The sequence below is a fragment of the Mchenga conophoros genome, linkage group LG11, assembly GCF_057382185.1.
Source record: "Mchenga conophoros isolate Kocher_MC1m ecotype Shallow Benthic linkage group LG11, M_conophoros_male_GT1.1, whole genome shotgun sequence".
In the NCBI taxonomy this organism is placed as follows: domain Eukaryota; kingdom Metazoa; phylum Chordata; class Actinopteri; order Cichliformes; family Cichlidae; genus Mchenga; species Mchenga conophoros.
The window spans coordinates 38,581,882-38,609,427 of record NC_140536.1 but is presented as its reverse complement, the minus strand read 5'-3'; the positions used below and the strand labels follow the sequence as shown (position 1 = coordinate 38,609,427).

Here is a 27,546-nt window from a genome sequence, read left to right as displayed (position 1 = left end):
ATGGCTTTTGTGTTGTTAACATGTTTAATGTTTTGTATTTTCTTCTATTTGATCTCAAAAAGCTCCTAAAACAGTCAGTGATCACTGTTGATCTCCCTCGGCTTTTATTACCGCTAATCATTTATTTAAGCTCAGTTTTTAAAACCTTAGGATGTAACTACAGCCCAGCCCATGCAGCAGTATATGAATGACTAACCTCGTATTGTGGATGGATTATCTCAGTTGTTCTCCTGGTTGAAGTTTGGTCCTTTTACAGCATCCTGCCACGCGATTACATTTGTTCCTGACCACCGAGAACACTCACGTTAACTTTTATCGAGTGGAAAAAAGTTAGCTTGTTTATATTATGCTAACATAGCTGTGTCGCTAGCGGTCACGTAGCACATCATTATATACCAGCTAGCCCAACTTCAGTAACCCTACAAACGTCACTGCTGTTTAGTTTTCTGTCTTCATTTATGTTGGAAGTGATAACAGAGCTGTACGTTTGAATTTGTTTCCAAAACCCGCAGTCAGGACATGCTATATTGTATTTAGATAGAAGCTAGCGAGCTAACTCCCTGCTAACTTCTAACTCCGTTAAATGTCATAAATTCCGTTTTCATGGATGCCTGGATGTTAAACTCAATTGTTACACCTGGTAGAGCAGAACGCTGATCATTTTATTAAAGATGAAAGACTTTAGACAGTTTTTCAACTCTCAGTAATGCCATAGTGATCGTTTGATATATGGACCTGCAGCGGAGTTTAGGCCCAGACACTGCTAGTGACATCAGACTGAACAACCGGATACAATTTAAGAATAGAACAGAATATAATTTATTTTATTTTTATTGTCATTTTGCTCCAAGCCAACTGTGCAGGAATAAATAACACACAGGAGAGAAAATAAAGGCACACAATGGAGGGCAAGGGGCAAATTAATGCAGTTCATTTAATCCGCAACGGAACTCGCACAGTATTCCCGACAAAATAAAAGCATAGTTGGGTTTTGAAATTTCCAGTAAAGGACAAAACTTTTCAAACAAAGATAAATGTGTTAAAATTGCGTTACATGATATCCAGATATCCACAAAAAAACGTCCAGTGTATGCTCGCTCCCTGTTCATTTCCCCTGACATGGTGCTGATATAACGGTTTCATTTCAAACACTAGGATTTGTAGGCTTTATTTTGAAAGGTATGACCGGATGTGTATGCGTGTGATTTTCTCGGACGTACGGCGCTCGTGCTTTCTCAGCATCGCAGTGTGAGCAGGTAAATCTTTGTGGTTGAACCCCCAGCGCTGAGTCCAGTATGAGGCCCGCGGGGCTGACGGGATCCGGCCGGGAGGAGCACTGAGGAGCCGAGAGGCCTGCTGGGAGGCCTGCTGGGAGGCCCGGAGCGCCGCAGGAGTCAGGTGCGTTACATCCAGGTTAATAACCCGCGCGCCGTTTGCGGGTTCCATAATAAAAACCTGCAAACGGCGTGAGGACGGTGTAATCGGTGAAACGTGCGAACACTGAGACGTCTGCTTTTGTCTTGGAGCTGTAAATGTTAAAAACAGCGACCTGCGACGGCAGGTGTTGGATTCTCATCGTAATCTGCGCTGTTAGCCTTCATCATGCAGAACTACATTTAAAAATCTGCAAAATTAAAGATTTTTATTCAGCAGAACAAAAAAATCAGATGACTAACGTAAATTCAGTTTTCTTTCACTACGTGCTGCGATTCGGCTCGTTTATAAGTGGTGGTGCTTTTTCCCTGCCTCGTCCTGTTTATCAGGTTTCCCTCAAACGGCCTCACGGAGTTTGATTTTTTAGCGCAAGGTTTCGGGTTTACTGGCCTAAACCTTTGCCGAATTAAAGGATGACTAATTTGGGCCCTTCAATTTTTATGAATGAAGCTTAATCTTTTGTGAATATTTACTTATAAATAATGAAATATAAACTAGTCATTTTCTGAATGGTACCCTGAGGAGCGTGGAACAGCCAGAGCGATGCCTGGAATGGATTTTTGCGCTTTTAGCTACTGATAAACAAGCACGTGTTTGCTTCATGGGGAGATTTTTTTAATATCAAATTGGGTTTTTTGGCCTCGCGGGGCCGAAGCTTTGTTTTCAGTGACAGCGTGGCTGCTTCGTGCTGCTGGGCGGGGCTCCAGGTGGCGCTGTCCACCGTGACGGTGCTGAAACCGTGCAGGGAGGACCACGTCGCTGCTGTCAGGTGTGTGAGGAGCAGCGATGATTTTTTAACCTTCTGTGATCGATCGTTTCAGGCTGACGGACCAACCATGTGGGAAAACATGCTTCTGCTACTGATCCACGCGGTGGAAGGTAAAACCATTCAGAAATGTGGACGTGTCAAAAATGTCAGCATGGATTAAAACGTGTCATACCCAGGACTGTTTAACCAGTGTTGGGAAGGTTACTTTTAACATGTATTCCACTACAGATTACAGATTACATGCCCCAAAATGTATTCTGTAACGTATTCCGTTACGTTACTCAATGACAGTAACGTATTCTGAATACTTTGGATTACTTAATATCTTATCATGCTTTTTACAACTACATGAATGTCCTACTGCCCTTTGCAGTATAAAGCTCAGACGTCTGCAGGCTGCGGGTGTCTCTGCAGCGAGCGGACGCCCGCAGTTCATCAGGAAAAATGTAAAGCTGTCTCTCTTCGCATGCATCTTATTAAACCCGTTTCTCTTGCAGCTGCAGTGGCATCTCAGTGCTGGCAGGGGGCGACCTTCTCCGAGGCCGTGGTGTCTCCCGTGGTCGAGAGCAGCGGTATTCTGCGGGTGCCCAGCGTGTCGTCCCTGCCGCAGTGCGTGGCGGCGTGCTGCGACCTGCCCGGCTACGACTTGGCGTGGCTGTTCGAGGGCCGCTGCTACGTGCTGAGCTGCCAGCAGAGGGAGAACTGCCAGCCCCGGCAGACGCCTGGCGCCGACTCGTTCCTCGCCTTCCTGCGACGCCCGTCCCCGCAGACACTGGTGCTTCAGTCCTTGGTGAGGGGGGAGCCCTACGGCGGGCGCTGGAGGCCCCTCTCACGCTCGTCTGAGGCGCCCGGCGACTTGGAGGCCCTGAAAGATCTCTCCCTGTTCGACACGCCACATCGAGGCTTCCCAGACCCCGGGATGCTGGATGTCGAGTACTCAGAGGACAGCCAGGAGGAGAGGGGTGGAGCCAGCCCAGAACAGGAGACCAATCAGCCACCTTTGAAAGGGGGGGGCAGCTTCAATCAATCAGAGGCTGAGGATGGTCCAGAGAGGAGGCCGACAGAGAGCAGCGCGGCCCCGGGCGTGCGCCAGGGAGAGGAGGGTGGGGCCAAGAGACCGACGGAGGTGGCGCCACAGGAATCAGTGAGTTCAGAGCGTGAGCTCATATGATAACTGTCTCCATGGAGACCAGTCTGCAGCCTGTCATTGTTCTCCCTACAGACGCAGAGCAGCTCCACCTCTCCACCCCTGACACCCGAGGCCAGCTCAGAGCCAGCCCACACCTCCAGCAGCCCCACAGCAAACCCAGGTAAGCACCTCCGTCAGGTCAGGTCAGGTCAGCACACCTCCGTCAGGTCGCAGGTTCACTCCAGTTTATTGTTTTAAAGATAAACTTTAGCAAACGTGTCTGAAGAGCCTCACAGGTCCTGTCCCTCTGACCAGTGGAGCAGTAACTTGTCCTCCACATGCAGCTCCACCCCTGCTGGTGTCTCTTGGAAACCCCGTAGAGGCGACCACAGTGAAACCCGCCACTCCAGCCGCCACTCCAGCTGCTCCTGAACCTACCACGTCAGGTGAGTTTATGACTAAAAAAATGTTTGTTTAGATCAACATTTGATCTTTTTTAATATTTTTATTTAGTCTTTTTTAAGGAAAAACAGGTTATTGAGTTCATGTCAGGCAGTGGAGTCGCCCCCTGCTGGTCACTGTAGATGGTTCATGTTAAACCAGAGACTGTCACGTGTAGGAGTGTAGTTACTGCCCAGGAGAAACTTTGTGGTGGTTGGAGGTGACTCATTTTAGTAAGTGGGTGGTGTTCACCTGAGACAGTGTGAAGGTCAAAGTTCAGTTTAAAGACAAACAGGTGACCTCAGAGAGACCAGGTGAGGAAGCAGGTAAATGAAAGGAAGAATTTAACCTTCATTTCTCGCACAGACGCTGTGAAGATGCTTCAGTCTGCAGCCGGAACTCCACCTTCCACCACCCACCTGACTGTGACCTCTGACCTTACTACCCCGACCTTGTCAGCAGCCAGCTTTAACCCTACGACTGCGACTGAGTCAGCAGGTAAACTCGACGGGTTTAATGCTTTCTGTGGCTTCACACCGACTCTTTAAACCTCCTCTCGCTTTTCCAGCTTCAGCGTCACAGGTTGGAGGGTCAAACCGCGGTCCGGTGGCCGTCGTGGGCCCCGACAGGAGCCTGTCTCTCCCGGTGAGCAGCTTGCTGCTCAACGGCAGCGGCAGCAGTGACGACAGCGGCATCGTCAGCTACCGCTGGGAGGCGGTCAGGTAAGTCTGGAGCCTTTTTTCATGTTCCTGTGACTGAAAGATCAAATTTGTTCAGTCGGGTTTCGTGTTTTCCAGCGGGCCTCCCGGGCTGAGGCTGGACGACGCAGATCAGCCCGTCGCCACAGCCTCGGGGGTTCGGGCGGGGCGCTACACCTTCAGACTGACCGTATCTGACCAGGAGGGGGCGACAGACAGCGCCTCGCTGACCGTCAAAGTCCCAGAAGGTGAGCGACTCGGTGTTATTTGTGGAAGGCGGAGCTCTTCCTGTCAGACTCGTTTAAATCACAAACACGCTAATCTAAGGTCGTCTGCTTCCTCCAAACTCCAGCCGGTAGTTTTCTTCCGGTCGCCCACGCCAGCGGCAGCCACTCGCTCACTCTGCCCAACAACTCTCTGGTTCTCAGAGGTTCGGTGACCAACGCCGATCAGACCGCGGTGCACTTCCTGTGGACCCGGGACAGCCAGAGTCCTGCTGCCGGGGTGAGTTCCGACCGGCGCTGTGACGCTTCAAATCAAACTTTATTAACGAGCGCAGGTGACCCGCGGGAAACTAAACTTCAGTTTAAATCAGTGGCGGCTCATCGACCTCACACTGTGTGTGTGACGGAGTGACCTTTGACCTTTGCTGGTTCCAGGACGTACTGTACGGCTCGGATACTCAGCCCTCGCTCTACCTCGCCAACCTGGTCGAAGGCACCTACCTGTTCCAGCTGAAGGTGACCAACGCGCAGGGGCGCTCCGGCTCCGCCACGGCCACTGTGGAGGTGCGACCAGGTGAGGCTGGAAGCTCGCCGTTCGTCCCGTTTTGTGTTACGCAGGCATGCGCCGACATAGATGTGTTGTCCCACGTGTCTGCAGAGCCCGGCGGCGGCGAGCAGGTGGAGCTGGAGATGCTGGTGTCGGTGTCTCAGGTGAGCGTGGCTCAGAGAGACACGGTGGTCCGACAGCTCGCCGCTCTGATCCACGTCCTTGACAGCGACCTCCACGTGCGAGCGCTGCAGGGACACTCCCACATCAGGTACCTGCACGCACCGCGGACTTGCCCCTCCACGTGCCGGCTCGCCATAACCTGTGATGTTTTCTCTGCTTGCAGCACCGTGTTGCGGTTCTCCGTGCACGGCACCTCGGGGCCCCTCTCTGCCTCCCGATTGGTCGGCGTGCTGCGCAGCCAGCTGCTCTTCGAGAAAAGCGACTACCTGTTGTTCAGAGTCCTGAGGGTGGACACCGTCTGTGAGTCCAGCCGGGGCACGGCTCACCTGTGACATCTCAGAAAGGGGCGGGGCATTTGTCTGTGTTTAACGCGCTCGTTTTTCCCTCAGTGTGTCTGCTCAGCTGTTCGGGGCGTGGTCAGTGCGATCCAATCACCAAGCAGTGTGCCTGCGACCCCTTCTGGACCGAGAACCTGATTCGTCGTTACCTTGGCGATGGAGAGAGCAACTGCGGTAAAGTATGATTTGTAGTCTTCGGTCACGGCAGCGGGTCATTCTTCACGTGACGGCGAGAAACGACAGAAAACTTCATTTACATTACAAACTCGTTCACAACGAATCCTTCAGTCGTTTCTGTTTAAACAACTTTCACACAAACTTGTGACGTTTGTCCCTCGACTGCTTCGTTCGTCTGCAGCAGCAAGTTGAACAGGATGTGAAACAAAGTTCAGTCTCAAAGTCCAGAAACTTGTGAACGGAGATGAAACATCATGTAGTGAGTTTCATACTTTTCTGTCTTACTGGCTGCAGTCAGCCCGTTTCTGACTGCAGAGCTGGGGCGGGGCCTGTGAGCAGCGTCCCCAATCACGCCTCGCTGGCTTAAGACAGAAAGAACTGGGTCCTGTTGTTGTAGCCGAAACGCTGCAGCTGCGCGTGTAAGGCGACAGCCGCACACGGTGCTGCAACCCTGGACTGGGGCGTGACAGACCCGCCCACATGTTCGCACTTTTCACGACACTTCTTTATTGCGGCTGTCGACTTACACGCGCAGCTGCAGCTTTGCAGCAGATGCGCATATTATTAATGTAACTGCAGCGAATTTCTTTGTTCCGCTGTGAAAGCGATGCTGATGTTAAACATGAGCGCCGCGGGACTTTTCTGCCTGGTAACTGTGCGTGTTAGTGTCGTCACTGATCCATCATCACCTTTATTTATAAAACCCTTTAAAACAACCCCAGCTGAGTGCTGTACATTGGAACTATAGAATAAAATTAAATATCAATAAAAGCCAAATAAAAGAAAGTAAACGAGGCCGACAGCAGCAGAGACTAATGCAGGAACCAGATTTGATGGTAAGCTGGTCTCCGAGTGCACGGAGGGAGAAAGAGCTCTTTATTCAAACTGGCCTCCAAACGAGCAGTGAAGCCTGTGCACACACCTGTAAATGTACCTGTACGCATCACACAGCACACATTCAGGTGAAGCTCCGCACGAGCCGCTGACCTGTCGGCTGTGCTCCTCTGACAGAGTGGAGGGTCCTGTACGTCATCCTGACCAGCTTCGTGCTCGTCGTCCTCATCCTGTCACTCGGCTGGACGTTCATCTGCTGCTGTAAGAGGTGAGGACGCCGCTGCAGGTGATAGACTGATCCCAGGTGTGCTTCCGTGCGTGAACTGGTCTCTGCTGCTTTCAGGAGACGACAGACCAAAGCGAGGAAGAAAACCAAATACACCATCTTGGACAACATGGACGAGCAGGAGAGGGTGGAGCTCCGCCCCAAATTCAGTGAGTCACATTGCCATAGTCCGCCTGCGGAGGCTGTCGGGGTCGGTCTGCGGCGGCGTTCTCGTTGGTTCATGAAGTCGTTTCACTGCGGCTCAGTTAGTCGTCACCTTGGAGGCGGTCCTGCGGGGTCGCTGATTCACTCTGCAGCTATCACGTGACCAGGGTGTGGTTCATCGCTCTTGTCCTTTCCCAGGTGATCCATGCGTTCTCCTAAAGGACTCCCACCTTGGGTCATGTGACTGAGCTCAGCTCAGCGACCTTCGGGACCTCAGGTAAGAGCAGAGTCGTCTTCATGAACCAAAGCGAAGCCGCTTCCTTCTTTTAAAGCACCTGACTGTTCCCACGTTCCTGGGAATGTCCCGCTGTTCTTTAGAGCAGACGTTTCCCCGGAGCGGCGGGAGGTCGTCCTCCATCTTTATTCAATGACTGAGACTTAAACCATGACCCCCGCTAACCTTTCCCCTGTGCAGGTATCAAGCACCGCAGCACGGAGCACAACTCCAGCCTCATGATGTCCGAGTCGGAGCTGGACAGCGACCAGGACACCATCTTCAGCCGCGACCGGCCGGTCCGCAGCAGGAACCGCATCAGCACCATGGCTGCCCGCAACGGCGACGCCTTCGGATGACGGGGCGGCTGACCTCTCGCAGACGCAGAATGGTGCATTCTGGGACGTGTATGAGGGACCACATTACCCAGTTTTCAAGAGAATGCTAACATGTCCCATTTCAAAGGACGCAAGGAACTCGAGACCTGGAGGACGGACGCGCGTCTGCTCGGACATAAGAGGAAGAGCAAGAGGGCGGGACACATCAGGCATCGCACCACCGCCACGTGCCCGATTCACAGCTGTGAGCTCGTTAGCTAACAGAGCGCTCACCAGGAAACACGGCAGAGTCAGCTGACGACGGCGTCCGATCACACGGTCGTGGTTCGTTTGAGCCCGGGTCACAGACGCCGTCCGCCGGGTTAAACTTCATCAACGTTTGTTGGCTAACGAGAAGCAGCGTGTGAATCAGAGACGAAGGATGTGAGCCGACACCTCCGACATAAAAACACCAACACAGAAGTAACACAAACTCGTCTTTAATGTGGTCAGAATACAAAACGCACACATGAACTTTGACCCCATCAGCTAAAGTCACAGACAAACATCCAGGTATTAAACTGCTACGAGAGCGTTTCACACGTAGACGAGCCGAGTCGACAGGTTTGCACCCGTTCGTGTTTTCATGGCTCGATGCGGCGCCGGCTGTCGCTCTGTCGGCTTCGTTTCCAAAGGCGCGTCGCTCATCACGCACAATTTCTTTAGGAATGAATTAAGTTTCACGATTCAGGAGGATTCATGCGAGTTGGAAGCTTTATGGACACTCGCTGCGCCACGGGTGAAGCAGAAAATAATTTTTAAAAACAAGTTTCATCACAATGTGGCGGTTTGTTAGCCCCTCCCCTTCAGTTTACAATCCCTTAACACTGATAGCCAATCACAGCAGACAGGGCAGATAAACGGACTGAGTAGCGCCTCCTACTGGTGTGAGTTTGGGCAGTTCAACCAGTCTGAGACGGGTTCAGATAAGTTTAAGCTTCGTGCTGGTGCCGAGTGTGTGAGCGTAGAAGCGACAGCTGATTCAAAATGTGATTTACAAAGTCCGATGTTGGACGTTTTTGATCCTGCATGAATTCAAACTTTATTGAAGGAGTTATCACGTGTTAATAAAAGAATCCGACCACCTCCACCGAGTCACAGCTTTTGTACCGCCTCCTCTTCCTCCTCACGGTTTGAGGCCTCCAAAGCACATGTACTTCACTTCCAGGTACTCGTCGACGCCGTACTTGGAGCCCTCGCGGCCCATGCCGGATTCCTTCACCCCACCAAACGTGGCCTCTGGCGTGGACAGCAGCCCCTCATTGACGCCGACCATCCCCACCTCCAACGCCTCCGCCACCCGCCAGATCTGACTCACATCCTGTGAGTAAAAGTAACCTGAGAACAAAGGAGGAGGTTAGAACTATGAGGCGCCGCCACGTGAACCTTTCTTCTACTGGGTCAGACGTTAAAGTCTAATTTACAGCTCTGAGTCCTGCTCTCGGAAACCGACACGTCTGCGACGACGCATGAACAGCCCGCGATCTGCAGTCTAGGAACCAATCGGCTGCATGCACGCAGGTGGACTCACCTGCCAGCCCGACGCTGGTCGCGTTAGCAATAGCCAGAGCCTCCTCCTCCGTGTTAAACCTGCAGATCAGACACAGGCGAGCTCAGACGGCTTCACGATGAACAAGAATCTGCGTCTAGCCAGGATTAAACCCGCAGATCAACAAATCCCGTCTCGATCATCTGTCTGGACTCACCTGATGACGGGCACGAGCGGCCCGAAGGTTTCCTCCTTCGTGCACAGCATGTCGGCGGTGACGTCGGCCAGCAGAGTCGGCTCCATGAAGGAGCCATCGAGGCGCTTCCCGCCTTTTACCACCTTCGCCCCGCGGGACACGGCGTCCAAAATCTGATGTAGCACCTGGGAGGCAGAGACGGCGTTCAGCGGCGTGCTGGTGCGGTCTTTAAACAAACTTCAGTCATTTATCGTCGGCAGTAATGTGGTGTCATGTAATTAATATATCCTTAGTATCCTTATTTTATTGCTTTATGTATTTTAATAATGAAGGTTTGTAGACTCACAAACTAAGCACTCAGCCAGGCTGAAAACAGGAAGTGTAGAGCTGTACAGCATGTTAATAAATACAGGAAGCCAGACAGAAAAGAGGAAGTTTGCCATATAACAATGTTTGTATTGAAACTGTGACGTGTAAAGTACCAAAATAACACCAATATGAGGCACAGGTTATGATTCTAATGTTAGAGATGCTGCAACTGGCGTCTGGGCTATGAAGCGCCTTGAGGCGACTTTTGTTGTGATTTGGCGCTATATAAATAAAATTGAATTGAATTGAATTGAATTGGGCTGTGCAGGCGTCTCTTCAGAAGATGATTGAATAAAAGAAATAAATGTTCTAACGCTGAGTCGGTTTTCTCTGCTCTGTCACGGGGACGAAACAATCCGGGTTAATAGTGGAAACGGCGTTTACCTTCTCTGCGGCGCGGGTGTTGATGAGCGGCCCCTGCGTGGTGTTGGGCTCCGAGCCGTGACCCAGACGCAGCTCGGCATCCATAGCTCGCCCCAACTTTTCCACGAAGCGGTCGTAGACGGCGCTCTGGACCAGAAACCGGTTCGAGCACACGCACGTCTGCAGGAAGAAGAAGCGTTAGTGTGCACAATGGTGGCGTTCACCTGTGGAACAGGTCAGCAGGAGACACCCTCACCTGGCCTGAGTTCCTGAACTTGGATGCCATGGCTCCGCCCACCGCTTTGTCAAGGTCTGCGCTGTCAAACACAATGAAGGGGGCGTGGCCACCCAGTTCCATGGATACCTTCTTCACGGTGTCAGCGGCCATTTTCAGCAACACCTGAAACCGAAGTTTTATTTAAAGAAGAGTTTCTGCTTTTTATGTGGATCTGCGGGCGGCGGCGCTGCGGGCGGCGCTGCACTCTGACCTTCCCGGTCGCCGTGGATCCAGTGAAGGAGATTTTAGCCACCAGAGGGTCTGTGCAGAGGACCTGCCCGACCGAGGGCGTCGACTCTCTGGAGCATGGAACCACATTGACCACCCCTGCCGGGATCCCCGCCTGCTCCGCCAGCTGAGGGGGAAAAAAAACACGCCAAAACACAGGAAGTGACTCAACAATGTGTGTCCCACGAAGAAACAAAGTGCCGACCCCTATCCAGATGTTTGACGTACTCACCTCTGCCAGAGCGAGAGCCGAAAGTGGCGTGTCCTCAGCTGGTTTAACCACCACCGTGCAGCCGGCAGCCAGCGCGGCGCCGACCTTCCTGGTGATCATGGCGCTGGGGAAGTTCCACTGGAAACAACCAAAAGCAAATTCTTTGCGGGACGTCATGTGATGGATTCATTAGGGGTGGGTTTTGATTATCGATTAAAATAGATTCTAGCTTGGATAACGTGATATCAATTCATTAACGAGCTGCTCACCGGTGTGATGATGGAGGCCACGCCCACCGGCTGCTTCAGGAGGAGGAGCTTTCTGTCTTTGGCTGGAGATGGCACAATGTCACCGTAGACTCGCCGCGCCTCCTCAGAAAACCACTCGAGGAAGGAGGCGGAGTACGAGATCTCCCCGAGAGACTCGCACATCGGTTTACCCTGCAACACACGCACGCAGACGCAGAGACACGCAGACGCAGACACACGCAGACACACGCAGACGCAGAGACACGCAGACGCAGACACACGCAGACGCAGAGACACACGCAGCAGGATAAAGATGAGTGTTTGTTACAATAAACACTTTTACAAAAACTTCTTGAGGTTTTCTTATTTCGTCAAACAAACATTTTAAAGTAGTATTTATTTGAAAAGTACTACAGTACAAGTACTCACTCGTTGCTGACATGTACTGCATGTTCAGGTGTCCTACAGGTGAGTTCATGTGTCATACTCACACATTCAAACGTGATCAGCTGGGCGAGCTCATCTTTGTGCAGCGTCATCAGCTCAAACCATTTCCTTAGCAGGACGCTCCTCTCCTGCAGGACAACCAATCAGAGCAGAGCACGGGTCACCTGCACGCCTTCATCGTCACATTTAACCGTTCGCCCCTGTCCCCCGCCAACATGCTTCACATTGATGGAGACTCGGAGAGAGAACTTTAGTTTCATCAACAATACACAAACAATTCTCTCATTTACAAAAAATCTATATAAACTTGAGTGAAGGACCAGAGTGAGGAAACATCCCGTCCTGAGTTTGCTCCTGTAGATTTCCGTCCCTGCTCGTTGGTTCATCCTTCAGCGAGTCACCTCCTGTGTTGGTGACTGTATGGAGGTGGAGCTCAGTCACCCTGCTGACCTCTAACAAAGCCGGACTTTGTGTCTGAGGCTGCGAGCGTTTAAACATTTAACTTAGCTCAGCGGCATCCACACACTGACTGCTGACGCCTCACAGCAGATAACCAGAGATGGGCAGTAACACGTTACTGTAATCCGATTACTTTTTTCAAGTAACGAGTAAAGTAAGGGATTACTATTGCAAAAACGGTAATTAGATTACCGTTACTTTCCCGTAGGAACGCTGCGTTACTAAAACCGTGATTTTTTGCGAGTGTCTCATGACAGTGACGTAAGCGAGTGCGACGTTCGTGACAGCAGCTGTGTGCAGATCAACAATGGATCATATATGGAGTGCAGAGAGAGTATGAGCGTGCAGCGTTTAAAGCGTGGAAGTACTGACCTTACTTTGAGTTTTATTCCATAAAAAGTGACAAAAACATTAGCGTCCGCTGTGCGTGGGAAGAAAACTTCTTTTTACAGCGAAAAAAACCCCTAAACTTCCAACAAGCACCGAGTAGCTACGACGTAATGGGAAACTCACAGAGAAACTCGCGGATTCTTCCACTGACCGCGGCACACCTGCACCAGGGTAAACCTCCGCCTGTCCCACTCCTGCTTTACAGGTGAAAATAGAGCAACAGGACCGCTGAGTCTTTGACTTTATTTATTTTCTGCTGTGTTTTACTTGCATCTATTTGAAAGACTGAGTGTAAACACAAAAATTATTTTATGTGCTGGAATGTGCAGAAAATAGGTTTAAATGTTAAACTAATTTCTTCCAGTCAGAGAATGTTGCAGATAATTAAATGTTTGCTTGATGCATAAAGTTAAAAGATTAAAACTAATAAAACAAGTTTTAAAAAGAGACTTTTCCATCTGATTACATTTTATATGATGGATTATGCAGAAAAAGTAGAACTGGGCTGAAAGATCTGTCGCTTTATTACCTATTCAGGTTGTAAATCGTGTTTTTAAAAAGCAACTAAGTAATAATAATAATAATAATAATAATAATAATAATAATAATAATAATGGATTGGATTGATATAGCGCTTTTCAAGGCACCCAAAGCGCTTTACAATGCCACTATTCATTCACACACTGGTGGAGGCAGCTACAGTTGTAGCCACAGCTGCCCTGGGGCAGACTGACAGAGGCGAGGCTGCCATATCGCGCCATCGGCCCCTCTGGCCAACACCAGTAGGGTAAAGTGTCTTGCTCAAGGACACAATGACCAGGACAGGGAGCCCGGGGGATCAAACCGGCAACCTTCCAGTTACAGATGTGCTTCCCACCCCCTGAGCCACAGTCGCCCCAAGTAACTAACAGTAATGAATTACTTCTGAAAATAAGTAATCAGTAAAGTAACGGGATTACTTTTTGGAGGAAGTAATCAGTAATTAGTTACTGATTACTTTTTTCAAGTAACTTGACCAACACTGGCAGATACCTGCATTAAACACCTGCTGTCCACCAAACTCCGTTCAAATACGGCGTAATTGTGCTGTCAGCGGGGAAACCGCGTCTCCTTACTGCTGCTTTGTTTTGTGACTGTTTAAGGGGCGGTGCTCATCTCGCTCACGTGTCTGTCTCCTGTCTGCGAGTCATTCTTCACCTTTGATTTGTGCGCATCCGCTCCGAGTGGCGCGGCAGCAGGAAGACACTTGTTAAAGTTTGGGTTTAGTCTAAAAACGGATTTCTGTGAATTATGAGTTAACCGAATAAACATTTCCAAACATTTAACGGTTACGAAAGCTGTTTGACGCCATACTCAGTCAATACTTATAATTTAAGGTAAATTTAGTTTTTTAGTGGAGTAGGGAGGGCGGAGAAGACCATGAAAGAAAGTTTTGGATTTGTGTGAAAATCCGTAAATCAGGTGGTTTCTGTGTTAGCCGTATTAAAGTCTGACGTGTGTGTATAACATCTTTGAGATAAACTCCGTCAGTCAATGTCAATCATTTGCGTAAGAGTTCCAGGCTTTGAGTTGACTACGGAGGGCAGAAAGTCCAATTTAAACAGTGAAACCTGCACATATCGTAGTATCCGGTGAATTTTATGACATCCGAATAAATGTCTGGCTTCTGTCAGTCGGGAAGATGCCAGCGTTGGGGTGTTTCGTTTAATTTTCAGGGCGGAAATGGGACATTAATTTTAAATAGTCGGTTTTTAAAGTGGAGTTCTGTGAGAGCGCAGCCTACCTTGGCCGTGTACTGCTTCCAGGAGTGAAACGCTTTGTACGCAGCGTCCACCGCCTGCTTGGCCTCCGCGGGGCCGCAGTCCGACACCCGGGCTATCTCCTGCCCGGTGGCCGGATCTAGGACGGGGAACACCGAGGCAGCGGAGATCCAGCGGCCGTCCACGTAGCCCTGCGTCCGGAGGAGCGGAGCGGAGACATCCAGGCTGTAGCTTCTGTGCATGGCGGCGGGCAGGCCGGGGAGGAGCTGCCGGAGGAAGCAGCGGGTCTTCAGCACGCAGACAGCAGCGGACATACCGGGGGGTGTGCAGCCGGGCTGCCGGACTATATGCTGGATGTTTGATCCGTTCGTTCGCGCAGGTCTGCAGCTGGAGCCTCTCGCGGGTTTCCGTCGGTTTCAACCGGTGCGACAGTCACGTGACTCCGTTCAAACGCAGTGAGCCTTCCGCCCGGAGCCAGTGTTGCCAACTTAGCGACCTTGTCGCTGTATTTAGCGAGTCTTCAGGCCCCTTAGCGACTTTTTTTCTAAAAAGCGACTAGCGACAAATCTGGCGACTTTTTCTGGTGTTATTGGAGACTTATTTATGACGACTTTTTGACGTGAAAGAGCGTGTTTCAAATTCAAAATTCAAATTCAAATTTTTATTTGTCACGTACACAGTCATACACAGTACGATATGTAGTGAAATGCTTGGACAACTGCTCGTGACCTAAAGAAAACAAAAAAGGAAAAGGCTATGAATAAGATAGGAAATAAATATGAAAAATTAAAAAGGGTAAATTTAACTAGGAAGGAATAAAATATAAATTAAGGTTAAAAATGAAATAACTGTACAACACAAATTAGAATGAAGGGTAAATTTAACTGGGAAAGAATAAGATAAAGATAAATATATAAATTAAAGTTGAAAATAAAATAATTGTACAACAAAATACACAATATAGAACTATATAAGAATGTATGAAGAAATCTAAATATAAATAAATATATACACAATAACAGCGTTGCTCTTACTCTCACCAAGCAGCGGTGCTGCCGTGGGCACCTCACCCGTGCCAAAGCGCTCACGGGCGGAGGACAGTCCTCCCCCCGCTGCTACCAGGGCAGGAGACGTTCACACCTGTGCGTCCAAACGGCAAATGAATCGCGCATGAGTGAAGCCGCTGCTCCGCACTGACTGTAACGCAGTCAGTTCTTTTACTGTTATGCTGTTTTGTGGATCACAAGGTTTAAAAGTACTTATAAACACACACACAGTAACTCCACCAGAGCGCCTATCTCGGGTCACTTTTGCCGGTCCAGGCAAAAGTGGAGCAGTGGCATAAAGGAGCAGGGTTGGAATTGTGACATTAAAAAAACAATAATTGCTAAAAGAAATTTAATTCGTAGTTCTAAATAAACTATAAATGCATTTAGGACGTTTTTTACTCACTTTGTCTCTTCCACGATGTTGTTTCTCTCTCCAACAGCGTAGGTTACAATTACATTAGCATGACCAATTATGCAAATTAGGCGATGACGTCATTTGGCGACTTTTAGGACAGCCAATAGCGATTTTCCTTACTGAGGAGTTGGCAACACTGGCCGGAGCTCCCTGTCTCTGCCGGGGACAAGTTTGTTTTTGGAGGCGGTAGAAACACACATACCCACACCAGTACCATCATCACCATCATCATCGTCGTTGTCGTAACATGATCAGAGGAACAGAATAAAGGTGAAAAAGAGTGAAGCTCAGTGATGGTTACCAGCAGGTCTGAGGTTATGCTGATGATATTCTCTCTTCAGCCTCCATCAGCATCTCCCACAGTGGTCTATGAAGCCGAGCCAAGGCCTAGTGCAGCTGGCACAGTCTGAGAGAGGAGTCTCATCCACACTCCGAACCCACGGTGAAGAAGGTGTGCAGGTGTGTCAGGGACCTTTCTGTAGGAGGACAGGATGGTCTCCTCCCAGTCCAGATACACCTGCGCCCTGCAGCATCCCGATGTAGGAACTGGGATGCTGATGCTTTTGATCATGTGATGTTGTAGGTCCCGGCCCTTTCTTTCCTCCCCCCTCCGCCTCCCAGTAACAGCAGCCTGCTGTCACCCAGTCGGGGTATGACTGCCCCTCCCTCAGCGGCTCGGGCCCTAACCCAACACGTTTAAGCTGCCAGACACAGGTACTGGAACCCTCCAGTGTGATCATGTCTGTGGGTTCAGTGGTGGGATCATCACCATGACAACCTTAGTCCAGATACACAAACATTGCAGGTTTGTTTAGCATTAGCATCACCACTAAACCAACATGACTTGCTTAAATTTGCCTGACAGCAAACCTAGATTGATATTAGGTATGTTATAAAGATAACACTTCTCATTGGTTCCTGAAAAGTGTTTGATATAAACAAAGGTCCCGCCCCCCACATTGCAAAGGTATGACATCATAACAATGTGATTGATCCCTTGCATGGTTATGGTGATGTAGGAACAACACAAGCACTGTGGGCTCAGTGTTGCACCTTCTTACCGCTCAGTGCACACTGCAGCATCTGCAGCCACCTCATCCAGATTCATCAGAAACCATCACATCATTTTTCTTCTTACAGCTGAGACAGTGTCTGACACGTAGCGTGCGATTCTTAAAATCCATGTAACACCCTGATACAGGGCCGTGCAGAGAGGTTTAAAGGGGCGGGTGCTCAAAGTTAAAAAGGGGCACGTTGAACCAGGCTGAATAACAACAACACACATTCATCAAAAATCTAATATGGGAAGGGCAGGGCTGTGTTGAACTGAGACTGTAGACATTAAAAAGTCCACAGGAGAGATGGTAGCTGATTAAACAAGTGTCATGAGATAATAACTAAATGCAAAGATTGGTGACAGCGCTTGGAACCATAAGGCAACAAAAACTGTGAGAAATAATTTAGGCTCTGCCTGTGAATCACTCTTTGCTTCTCTTCTTCCTTCCATCCCATCATTTCATATATCACTCTCCACTTGCTGTCTATCTGAGAACAAGGCACAACTTGCTATTGCAATAAACTATAATCTAATTATCCACACCTAACAACTCCAGCACTTAATCTATAATAAAATGATGACAGAAAAATGTTATAGCCCTGCCTTTAGTAGCCTCACACAGCTCTGCTGTTTCCTCCTCATGTCCTTACCAGCCATGTCTGCACAATGTTATATCATGAGTAATATTTTTTTTAAATCCATATACATAAAACACACACATGCACGCACACACAGTGACATGTTAGACCTTCTTCAGAATACTGTATATACTATGGGCATCACGGTGCTGATCCAGAATCCTTACATTATTATTTATTACTAGAGCTACAATAATAAAGCAATGAGGAGGGGGAAGTAATAAATATGAAATAATGTCATTATGATGATTCCATTTGTTTCACTATCCACTCTGTGCAGGGCAAAGCTTATTACATGTTTAAACTGTAGAGATACAATCATTTTACTGCTGTAAAATCCAACTTTTGTCTTATTTAAAATATAAATCTAATATAATCTGCTTCTTAATGTATGTTCTTTAAAATACAGCGTGTGTTTTTAATATATTATAATTATAATTATTATTATGTGGACATGCATATTAGATCGTTTTTAGTGAAATATAATCCCTCCAGAAAGGCAGGAAAAGCCCGGAAACTTCCTTTAAAACTAAATATGTTCCCTAAAACGGTGACAGAGCTACAGACCCATGACAGCCTTACACAGGTAGCCAGCAGCTGTGACCAGCACTACCTGTGCAGTTAATAAAAGGACAGGTAATGTTTGTCACGCTGTTGCACACACAGCACGCTCGTTTGTTTCAGTTTCAGTTTCTCCTGCAGCTCCGGACCGCTAAAAATGCGCGTGCTCTTTGTGAGCTCGTTCCCGGCTCGTAACCAGCGCGTTCTGCCGTCAAGGGCGATCATTGGTTAAATGTGGTCATGTGACTGATGCAAGCCAGATCCTTTTATTTAGCAAAACTGTGATTAATAGTTAAATATTATTGTTGAGGGGCACAGACAGGACTCCGCACGCACACACATAAAAAAAAAATTAAAAAAATTTTTTTCTTAAAAGTTGCCTCAACAAAAGGGCACCTTGGGCACCCATCAGGAAAGGGGCGGGTGCTCAAGCCCCTCCAGCCCCCCCCTCTGCACGTGCCTGCCCTGATAAACACGAGGTCCCGTGTAACTTTATTTCATGTAATCACTGACATTACTGTACATCTCTGTAATGAATGTTTTTCTATATTTCTGTCGAAGGGCAGGAGGACGTTGTTTCCATGGCCACACATTTGGGGGGACACAGGCACGTGAACACATATGATCAGTGTTGGTCAAGTTACTTGAAAAATAATAATAATGATAATAATAATAATGGATTGCATTTATAGAGCGCTTTACAATGCCACTATTCATTCACTCTCACATTCACACACTGGTGGAGGCAGCTACAGCTGCAGCCACAGCTGCCCTGGGGCAGACTGACAGAGGCCAGGCTGCCATATCGCGCCATCGGCCCCTCTGGCCAAAAAGAGTAATCACGAAAAAAGTAATCAGTAACTAATCACTGACGCGTTACAACGCGTTACAAGTAACGCGTTACTGCCCATCTCTGCATATGATATTTCCGCTGTTGCAGGCTGACTTTGGTGGATCACCCAAATATCACCCAGCCCCTCTCAGCGCGTGCACGCTGCTATCAGCTATAATCAGCTGATGTGAAGAAATGAAACTTAAGAAAACACAGAGCGGAGGAGGCGCAGTTAGAGATCCGCGGCGCACTCACACCCAGGATGGGGGTTCAGGGTCTGACCACCTTCTTAGACAACCACCAGAAGATTTACCGGGACGTCCCGTTCGGCAGGAGCCGGCTGGTGATCGATGGATCCAACCTGTACCACTGGCTGTACTTTGAGTCAGGTGAGCAGCTCCGGTCTGAACTCCAGGAGTCTGTTCAGTTTGTGAGCTGCAGGTTTATGCGCACCCTCTTTACTGACGTCATTAAGGTCACTGATTCTGCTGATAAGAAGTATTAGTACTATTACTTAATACTGCTGTTAATACAAACGGACGACCACCGGACAAACGGAGGTGTGACCGGCAAAAAATGTGCGCGTGTGTATTATGGTGCGTGCGCGTGTGTTTGTGTTATAGAAGCAAGAATTCGTTTTAAAATTCTTGTTCTAACATACAGAGCATTAAACGGCCGCAGATTATTTATCCAAGCTTCTTCTAAAACACTCTGCGGCTCGTGTCTCCGCGCACAGACTCTGTCGGTTGTTCCTCGGAACCCGTCTGAAGACAACAGGGGGCGGAGCCTCCAAGTCTGTGGCACCACGGCTGTGGACCAGTTGATTCTGTGGATTCTTTTTAAAAGCAGTTAAAAACTTTTCTGTTCAAACAAGCCTTTTGTTGATCTACGTGTTTTATATTCTTCACATTTTTAATTTGCATTTAAACCTTTTACCTTGTGTATAATGTCTGTTGAGTGTACTGTTTATTATAATCTTTGTGTACAGCACTTTGTGACTGCCTGTCTGTGAAAAGCGCTTAATAAACTTTACTTACATAGTGCACGCGCGCACGTCTTCCCATGCGCGCACGTGTGATGAATGTTAAAACAGATAAGATTTTAAACGTGTCCGAGTCATTAAACCGCAGAATTATGAAACCTGACCGCTGCTGTTGAGCTCTGCAGATGTTGCTCTGGTGTGTGATCTGGATGTTTGGCTTTCAGCTGTTTTACACTAATGCGTTACTGTAATAAAGTAAGGGATTACTATTGCAAAAACGGTAATTAGATTACCGTTACTTTCCCGTAGGAACGCTGAGTTACTGCGTTACTAAAACCTGAGTTTTTTGCGAGAATGTCTCACGACAGTGACGTAAGCGAGTGCAACGTTCGTGACAACAGCTGTGTGCAGATCAACAATGGATCATATATCGAGTGCAGAGAGAGTATGAGCGTGCAGCGTTTAAAGTGTGGAAGTACTGACCTTACTTTGAGTTTGATTCCATAAAAAGTGACAAAAACATTAGTGTCCGCTGTGCGTGGGAAGAAAACTTCTTTTTACAGCGAAAAAACCCCTAAACTTCCAACAAGCACCGAGTAGCTACGACGTAATGGGAAACTCACAGAGAAACTCGCGGATTCTTCCACTGACCGCGGCACACCTGCACCAGGGTAAACCTCCGCCTACCCCACTCCTGCTTTACAGGTGAAAATAGAGCAACAGGACCGCTGAGTCTTTGACTTTATTTATTTTCTGCTGTGTTTTACTTGCATCTATTTGAAAGACTGAGTGTAAACACACAAAAAATATTTTATTTTATGAGCTGGAATGTGCAGAAAATAGGTTTAAATGTTAAACTAATTTCTTCCAGTCAGAGAATGTTGCAGATAATTACATTTTTGCTTGATGCATAAAGTTAAAAGATTAAAACTAACAAAACAAGTTTTAAAAAGAGACTTTTCCATTTGATTACATTTTGTATGATTATGTAGAAAAAGTAGAATTGGGCTGAAAGATCTATCGCTCTATCACCTCTTCAGGGTGTAAATCGTGTTTTTAAAAAGTAACTAAGTAACTAAGTAATTAATTACTTTTGAAAATAAGTAATCAGTAAAGTAACAGGATTACTTTACTGACTACGTTTTTGGGGAAGTAATCAGTAATTAGTTACTGATTACTTTTTTCAAGTAACTTGACCAACACTGCTCCTAACCAACCACAAAGTCACAGAGTTCAGAGTTTAGTGAGTTACTGACCCAGAATCAGCTGATGGTGCACTAAACTCAAACACCTTCAGACTGTAGACAGTCACGTTTGATTCAGTCAGATCTGAACCCACAGACTGAGCTCATCAGGGGAGATTACTAAGCTCAGAGATCATTTTCCCAACCTGAGGAGTCGCCCCCTGCTGGAGGCCTAAGTCCCTACAGCTTCACTGTTCAGAACCAGAATCTATAAAAACCACATTACATTTAAATATGTGTAGTATGGAAGCCTTTAAGGTGCTGAGGGAACATCACAGGATCAGTATCTGAAGTACTGGTTTGAGTTCATGCACACTTTCATCACTCAAACGTGCTGAACATTACGCATGTCCTGGATATGTAAAACTACTCTCCTCAGTATTCTTTGACCTTCCTGACATCTTCTCGAGCTTCCTGATGTCACAGCATGGTGACAGCATTTGTTTCAGACAGTTTCTGCTTGATGTCAGTTCAGCATGGTTTGTCGCCACGTGCAAAACTGACTCTTGGAGTCTCTTTGTTGTGTTTGTTTTGGCTGATTCTTCAGGTCTGGACCAGAATCACGGCGGGGAGTATGCTGCCTATGAAAGCCTGATTGAGAGGTTCATCACAGCCCTCAGAACCTGCGAGGTCGATCCTTACATGGTGCTGGACGGAGGCTCGGACCACACCAACAAGAAGCTCGAAACTGTGACAAAAAGGGCAGAGCAGCGGATCGAAAGAGCCCATCGAGCAGCAAAGGACGGGGGTAAGGAAGACATCCGGCCAATTATGACCAAGTGGGTGTTCAGACAGACGCTGACCCGGCTGAAGGTCCCGGTCGCCCAGTGCTTTGGCGAGGCCGACCGGGAGATAGCCGCCCTAGCTGATAAGTGGCAGTGCCCAGTGCTTTCCAACGACAGCGACTTCTACATCTTCAACCTCTCAGCAGGATTGTTGCCCATCTCTTACTTCCAGTGGCAGGATGTAAAGGGGAATGGCTCAAAGAGCTACATCCCTTGTAAGAGGTACTATACCTCCAGCTTCTGCATCTACTTCGAAATCCAGCCCCAGCTCCTGCCCACCTTCGCTGCCCTGGCTGGGAACGACTACGTGAAGCTGCCGAAGTTTATCTGGAGTCGGTTTGCCCCAGACGCCAGTAGGCCTCAGAGCCGCCTGGAGGGCCTGCTGTGCTGGATGAAGGACTTTGAGCAGCCAGAGGACACCTTGAAGGCAGCAGTGGAGCTGATGGGAGGAAAGAGCCAGAACAAGGAGAAGATGCTGCAGAGTTTGTCTGTGGGGATGGAGGAATACAAACTACCTCGCAGCTCGCTGGTGGAGTTCTTCGTCCGTGGGGTTGTTCCTCCGTTCCTAGATGAGGTAATGATTCTCATTCAAGGAAAAATGTCCTTTATTGAGGTCTGTCGTTCCACTGTGGAGACCAAATGTCTTCCAACCTGGAGTGCAGAAGGTCAGTTCTGTTTTCTCATAGAGGCAAAGTTGTGACAGCAGTCATTGGTTTTTGAAGTCTTGCTTTGAAGCCTCAAGAATGCATTTACACAGTGCAATAATGTTTAATTTAGTAAAAACCTAAAACGAGTTACTGATCACATAAACTCATCTAGAAAGTGTTTACAGAGGTAAAGACAGGAAGCCGCTTCCCCCTACAGCTATCGCCACCTGCTGGCTACTGACAAGAATGCAGACATGACGGAGCTCCTCACTGGCCTCACTTTTCAGACCTGGAAACTGTGTCCATCTTTCCTGATGTCTGTGGCTGTTCCCTGATGAAGAACAAGACTCTGTACCATCTGAGTCTTTGACCCTTTGAAGTCAAACACTGTTTTAAGAAGTTTTTAGGTTTATATGTTGAGGACCTAGATCACATGTGAACTCAGGGATGGTTCAAGTTGTGGACGGCTTTTCTCCCCGGACCCAAAGTCTAGAAAAAAGGACTTTGGGTGATTTCTTCTTCTCAGAGACAGAGGTCCTCAGACGGTCTTTAAGTATAACGTGCTGGAAGGGTTCAGTGCTGCAGATGCAGGTGGAAGAGTCTGGAAATGGGAGCAGAACTCAGGACCATGGCTACAAGTTCAAGACTGGAAACAGTCTAAATGTCCATCTGACCATCGTCAGGTCCAAGAAGTTAGTGTTACTGATGGAACTAAGGCAAGCTTCTGTAGGGATCGGGCAAACGAGCCTTCAGATTAGTTCGTGACGATCAGTACATATGTTTTCTGACATATCCTAAACTCAAACGCCATAAATATCAGAATGGTTTTTGTTCTACCAGCATCTGCTCTGATCTTGATGCTTTATAACCAGAGCTGTAAATTTACAGACAGCTACTTTCACCAATTGCTACGAAGATTTCAGATACGAGCAGCAGAAAGGATGTTCCTCTGAAGGGTGTCCAGGCTCAGAGACAGGATGAGCAGTTCAGGCACTCAGGAGGAAAATAGAGCTGCTGGTCCTTTACATCTAAAGGACGTCTGGTTAGGATGTGTCCTGCCTGCTGTGCCTGTGAGCTGGATGTGGATGTGCTGCAGAACATGGGTGGACTGGAGGATTCTCCTAGCTACTGGCAATTACACTAGAAAAAAAAACACTTAAAAAACATCAAAATGTCTTTTTTCCCACCAAAATGACAGTTTTACTCTCCTGAACAAAGGGTTAGGGAGTTGGGACATTTACACCTCAGAGGGTTTGTAAATGTAAATGTTACTTGAGGTAAATGTCTGGTAAAACCTTCGTGTCCTGGTCTCCAGGAGCTCATTGGTCGCATCCCAGATTGGATGCAGCTGTGTGTGATGCAGGCCCGGCTACCCGGGGACACCCTGGACGTACTGCTGCTGCACAGGCTGAGCCTCGGCACCCCCGTGGACCACAAAGACCTGCCCAGTGCTAACTTGACCTCCAGACCTCTCCGCCAGGTGATGTATGGGCTGCTGCTGGGCAAAGAGACGTCATATAAGGTGGAGGAGAGAGACAGGGAGGACCTCCAGCTGAAATTCATCCGAATCAAACCAACCTTCAGTCGAGTGGCTCAGCGGCTCCAGCTGAACTCACTGCATGAGGTGACAGTTTTAGTGGAAATGAACTGCGGTTTGTGTTTTTAATCCTCAGTGCAGCAAGCTAACTTTAATGTCTGTCACAATGTCGTTTCGACTCTTCGTCCGGCTGTCTCGTGGCCCCAGGCGCAGCTCTCTGAACGTCTGGAGGTCTTACTCGAGGCTCTCGGGGTGAAAGAGGAACTTCTGAACGAGCTGCCGCCTCAGCTGCGCCTCCTAGTGGCTGTGACCTGTTACTGGTGGAACAGAGCTCGGCCTCGTCCGGACCTGAAGCTGCTGAAGTCGTTGCTGCTGGGAATGAACCTCAAAGACACATCGCGACTCAGCGCAGGTAGGAAACACAACCAGAGGAGACGTTACCAAAGCCTGCAGTTCCTCTGGTGTCCAGCAGAGGCAGCAGTGAGTCAGTCCCCATAGAGTCCCATGTTAAAACTACAGCAGAAATAAACATGTTTACAGCCTGATACTGTTCTGTTCTCGGACATTCTCTGGACAGTGCTCACCTGTTTAAACTGGATTAAGGCTAAAGGTTTATTAGCAGCAGAGACGTGTGTGTGGACTGTATCATGGATATTATTACCTGTGAAATAATCTCCAGGCTCAGTTCAGTCCAGAAATAACAACCGTGTTAGTCTGTTTTACATTACACGACAAAGAAAGGTTCAAATCTACGATTCTGAAGATAAAATCAGCTTTTAAAACTTTGATTCTTCTGATCTTAGTTTTTATTATTATGTTTAGTTGAAGGTTTTTCTTCTTTCGGTGCTGCAGAAATCTTGTTGGTTTAAAAATGTTTCTAAATAAGTCCCTCTGTGTGTGTGTGTGTGTGTGTGTGTGTGCTTTGCAGTTGTCCAGGCTTGCTGTCATCAGAAGCCTGATGTGGGCGTGGCTCACTCCTTCAGCCAGTGGCAGGTGTGCATGAAGGACAGCATGCACCTGAACCAGCTGCTGGGCCTCCCTCTGCCTGAACCAGACGTCGCACGGTGAGGCGTTCTCTCAAAGCGCTTGTTCACGAGGTCGTTTGTAGGCATGGGGCAGATCAGTGTGCCAAACGTGCATAGGCGTGTTTTTATTATGGCGTGCTGTAGAAACCGTTACATGACTTCTTCTATGTGACGTTTGTGTTTGCGGAGGCTTTAATCAGTACAGTTCTGTACAATCGCTCTGCAAGATCAGTGACTCGCAGCTGTTTCACAGTATAAATGTGCATATGCAGGCAGACTCACACAGCTGTGTGTTTGCATGGAAAAGCCTCAATTGGCTCCTGATCCATGGATGGATGGAGCCCCTCCCTCACAGTTTGATGAAAAAGTGGCAGCAAAGAGCGGGGACTGTGTTGTAGAGTTTCAGGAGGTTCTCACATGAGCTCAGAGCGCTCTGGACTCGCCTGCTTAAACCAACATGTTTGTCTGGAAGGAGAAAGAGAGCAGAGCTTAGTTAAAGGCTGGTTTGGACAAATGATCCAGCAGAGCGAACATTCTCCATCTTCTCTTTATGATCTCCAGGTTCTATCAGGGGACGCTGGTCCACCAGCTGGTCCACATGAGGAGGACAGGGAGCAGACTGAAGCGTGTCCTGAAGCCAGATCAGGCCAGTGTGCAGCAGTACCGCGACATGCTGTCAGCCATCCACCGGCTCCGGCCCCGGCCCCGCCAGGGCTCCGAGTTCTCAGAGAGCGAGCAGGCAGAGAGGCGGGCTCTGAACGACCACACCAACCTCAGGCTGTTCCAGCTGGACTACGACGAGGAGACAGAGGCTCGCAGCTTGGCCCGGGCACAGGAAGACCTGCGGCTGGATGATCGGCTGCTGCTGAGAACTCGGTACAAAACCAAGGAGAGAAGGAATCGCTGCAACAAAGTGGAACTGAGCCGGAAGGAGGAGGGCCGAGGCATGGACCTCCTCTGACGGACCGTCGCTGGAACCGCCGTCAGCATCCACTCTGTCTGGCTTCAGCCCACTTTTTTTTAATTTTTTTTTTATAACTTTTTATTTATCATTTTACAGTATGGGAATACAAAACTTAAGGTCAGCATGGGAGACATTCACAGTTCCAGTAATAGCATCTACTTACATCATGGTAATATTCATTTATTCAGTGCAAAGGGGAGTACACAACCCATTTTTCCCAGAGCTTCTTAAATTTCTCGAGCTCGAGTCTAGGGACAAAGGTAAGCCTTTCCATTCCAAAAATTTCTTCCACTATCCCACGCCATTGGGCCGGAGTTGGAGGGTCTGCCTTTAGCCACCTACGGCTTCAGCCCACTTTCTCCTCCCTCTGTTGGCTCCTGTGCTCCAGACTCTTTATGGGACAAATATCTGCTAGTTTTTCCACAATCTGGGTCATTTCAGAGGATTTTACAGCCTTTTATTTGTGATTTTACAGGAAGCATGAATGTAAGTTTAATAAAAGGAACCTCATCAATAAAGATTTAAATGTTTCTGACCCCCAATCTTTTTTTCCTGTCCTGTCTGAAGGATAAGAAAAATGCCCAACAGATTTCTTTTACTGCTCCTGCTATACTGGTCCACTTGATTGTCATATTTATCCAGTCTTTATTATTATTATTATTATTATTATTAGTATTATTAATTTTGATTTTATTTGGAGTTATTACAGGACCGGGCGATGGGAAACAGAAAGAAAGAGGGCAAGAGAGAGAGAGAAGACAGCAGGGAAACCATGGCAACAGCCAACCTCAGCATCAGCAACAGTCAATACTAAACATGAATGTTACTGAGCAGCACACAGGACTGATAACGCACGAGATGTTTGGAGACAGCAGCCAACCCAGACAGTGTGTGTCTGTTTACACCTGTGTGTGTGAGCGCTTGTGTTCATCAGGTTTCTCCATGTAAGTGTCTGATAGTGGGAGTGGGGAGCCATGGCCCCGCCCCCACAGGTCCTTAGGCAGGCATGGAGGAGATCCCCCCAGAGCCCGAGGAGGACCGACTCCCATCCAGGGCCGTCGTCTGTGGCTCTTCTGCGCAGCTGCTGTCTCTGCTGCTATTTTCGGGGACTTCTCATTTTAAGGACAAATTTGCGTCACACTTGGATCAATTCTTGCTTTTTCAGAACGTCTCACCGCGCTCCTCATTTCAGTTTGTTAGAACATCACATTTGTGACAAGTTACTAAACATGTGGACACCAGATGGCGCTCTGCGGTGATCACAGCATCGTAAGTGTTTGTTTGGACCCGTGCAGCTGCAGATCATAAATCAGCTTCTGAAAAACACATCTGGGTGTTTCAGCTTGTTGGAAGTGCGTCGGGCATTTTGCAGTATTTTGGTTGCAGACTGACGTAATATGACGAAGGTTTCAGGCATTTTATGAAACGCACGCGGCGCCCACAGGACATCAGAAGATCTGTCCGGTGGGTTGATTCTCAGGTTCGTGTTTGGCTCGGTGCTCTCGTACTGTCAAGTAC

At 48.2% G+C, this 27,546-nt stretch overlaps 3 protein-coding genes across 5 annotated transcripts; 2 read left to right on the top strand and 1 right to left on the bottom strand.

The window, feature by feature from the left end:
• Positions 1-477: 477 nt before the first annotated feature.
• kiaa0319 (KIAA0319 ortholog) lies at positions 478-8,941 on the top strand. Of its 2 annotated transcripts, XM_085292895.1 has the most exons (17): positions 478-1,398; positions 2,256-2,313; positions 2,701-3,347; positions 3,426-3,513; positions 3,677-3,778; positions 4,140-4,271; positions 4,342-4,495; positions 4,571-4,719; positions 4,824-4,975; positions 5,131-5,269; positions 5,354-5,513; positions 5,589-5,725; positions 5,815-5,937; positions 6,952-7,042; positions 7,118-7,209; positions 7,403-7,481; positions 7,680-7,817. In XM_085292895.1, exons 2-16 carry the CDS (start codon positions 2,271-2,273, stop codon positions 7,450-7,452), a joined length of 2,259 nt encoding a protein of 752 aa, XP_085149021.1. In that variant the 5' UTR covers positions 478-1,398; positions 2,256-2,270; the 3' UTR covers positions 7,453-7,481; positions 7,680-7,817. The 2 variants fall into 2 exon arrangements, with proteins under 2 accessions (XP_085149021.1, XP_085149020.1); XM_085292894.1 differs by lacking the exon at positions 7,403-7,481 and having other exon boundaries at positions 481-1,398; positions 7,680-8,941.
• aldh5a1 (aldehyde dehydrogenase 5 family, member A1 (succinate-semialdehyde dehydrogenase)) lies at positions 8,280-14,774 on the bottom strand. The gene is made up of 10 exons (XM_085292896.1): positions 14,316-14,774; positions 11,728-11,811; positions 11,258-11,428; positions 11,010-11,126; positions 10,761-10,904; positions 10,529-10,672; positions 10,294-10,452; positions 9,562-9,725; positions 9,387-9,445; positions 8,280-9,193 (listed from the first exon to the last, which is right to left on the bottom strand). Exons 1-10 carry the CDS (start codon positions 14,604-14,606, stop codon positions 8,982-8,984), a joined length of 1,545 nt encoding a protein of 514 aa, XP_085149022.1. The 5' UTR covers positions 14,607-14,774; the 3' UTR covers positions 8,280-8,981.
• Positions 14,775-19,063: 4,289 nt separating this feature from the next.
• Positions 19,064-26,570, top strand: aste1a (asteroid structure-specific endonuclease 1a). Of its 2 annotated transcripts, XM_085292893.1 has the most exons (6): positions 19,064-19,233; positions 21,618-22,429; positions 23,818-24,126; positions 24,247-24,451; positions 24,968-25,103; positions 25,626-26,570. In XM_085292893.1, the coding sequence occupies exons 1-6, from the start codon at positions 19,107-19,109 to the stop codon at positions 26,023-26,025; spliced, it is 1,989 nt and encodes a 662-aa protein (XP_085149019.1). In that variant the 5' UTR covers positions 19,064-19,106; the 3' UTR covers positions 26,026-26,570. The 2 variants fall into 2 exon arrangements, with proteins under 2 accessions (XP_085149019.1, XP_085149018.1); XM_085292892.1 differs by lacking the exon at positions 19,064-19,233 and having other exon boundaries at positions 21,362-22,429.
• Positions 26,571-27,546: the final 976 nt, after the last annotated feature.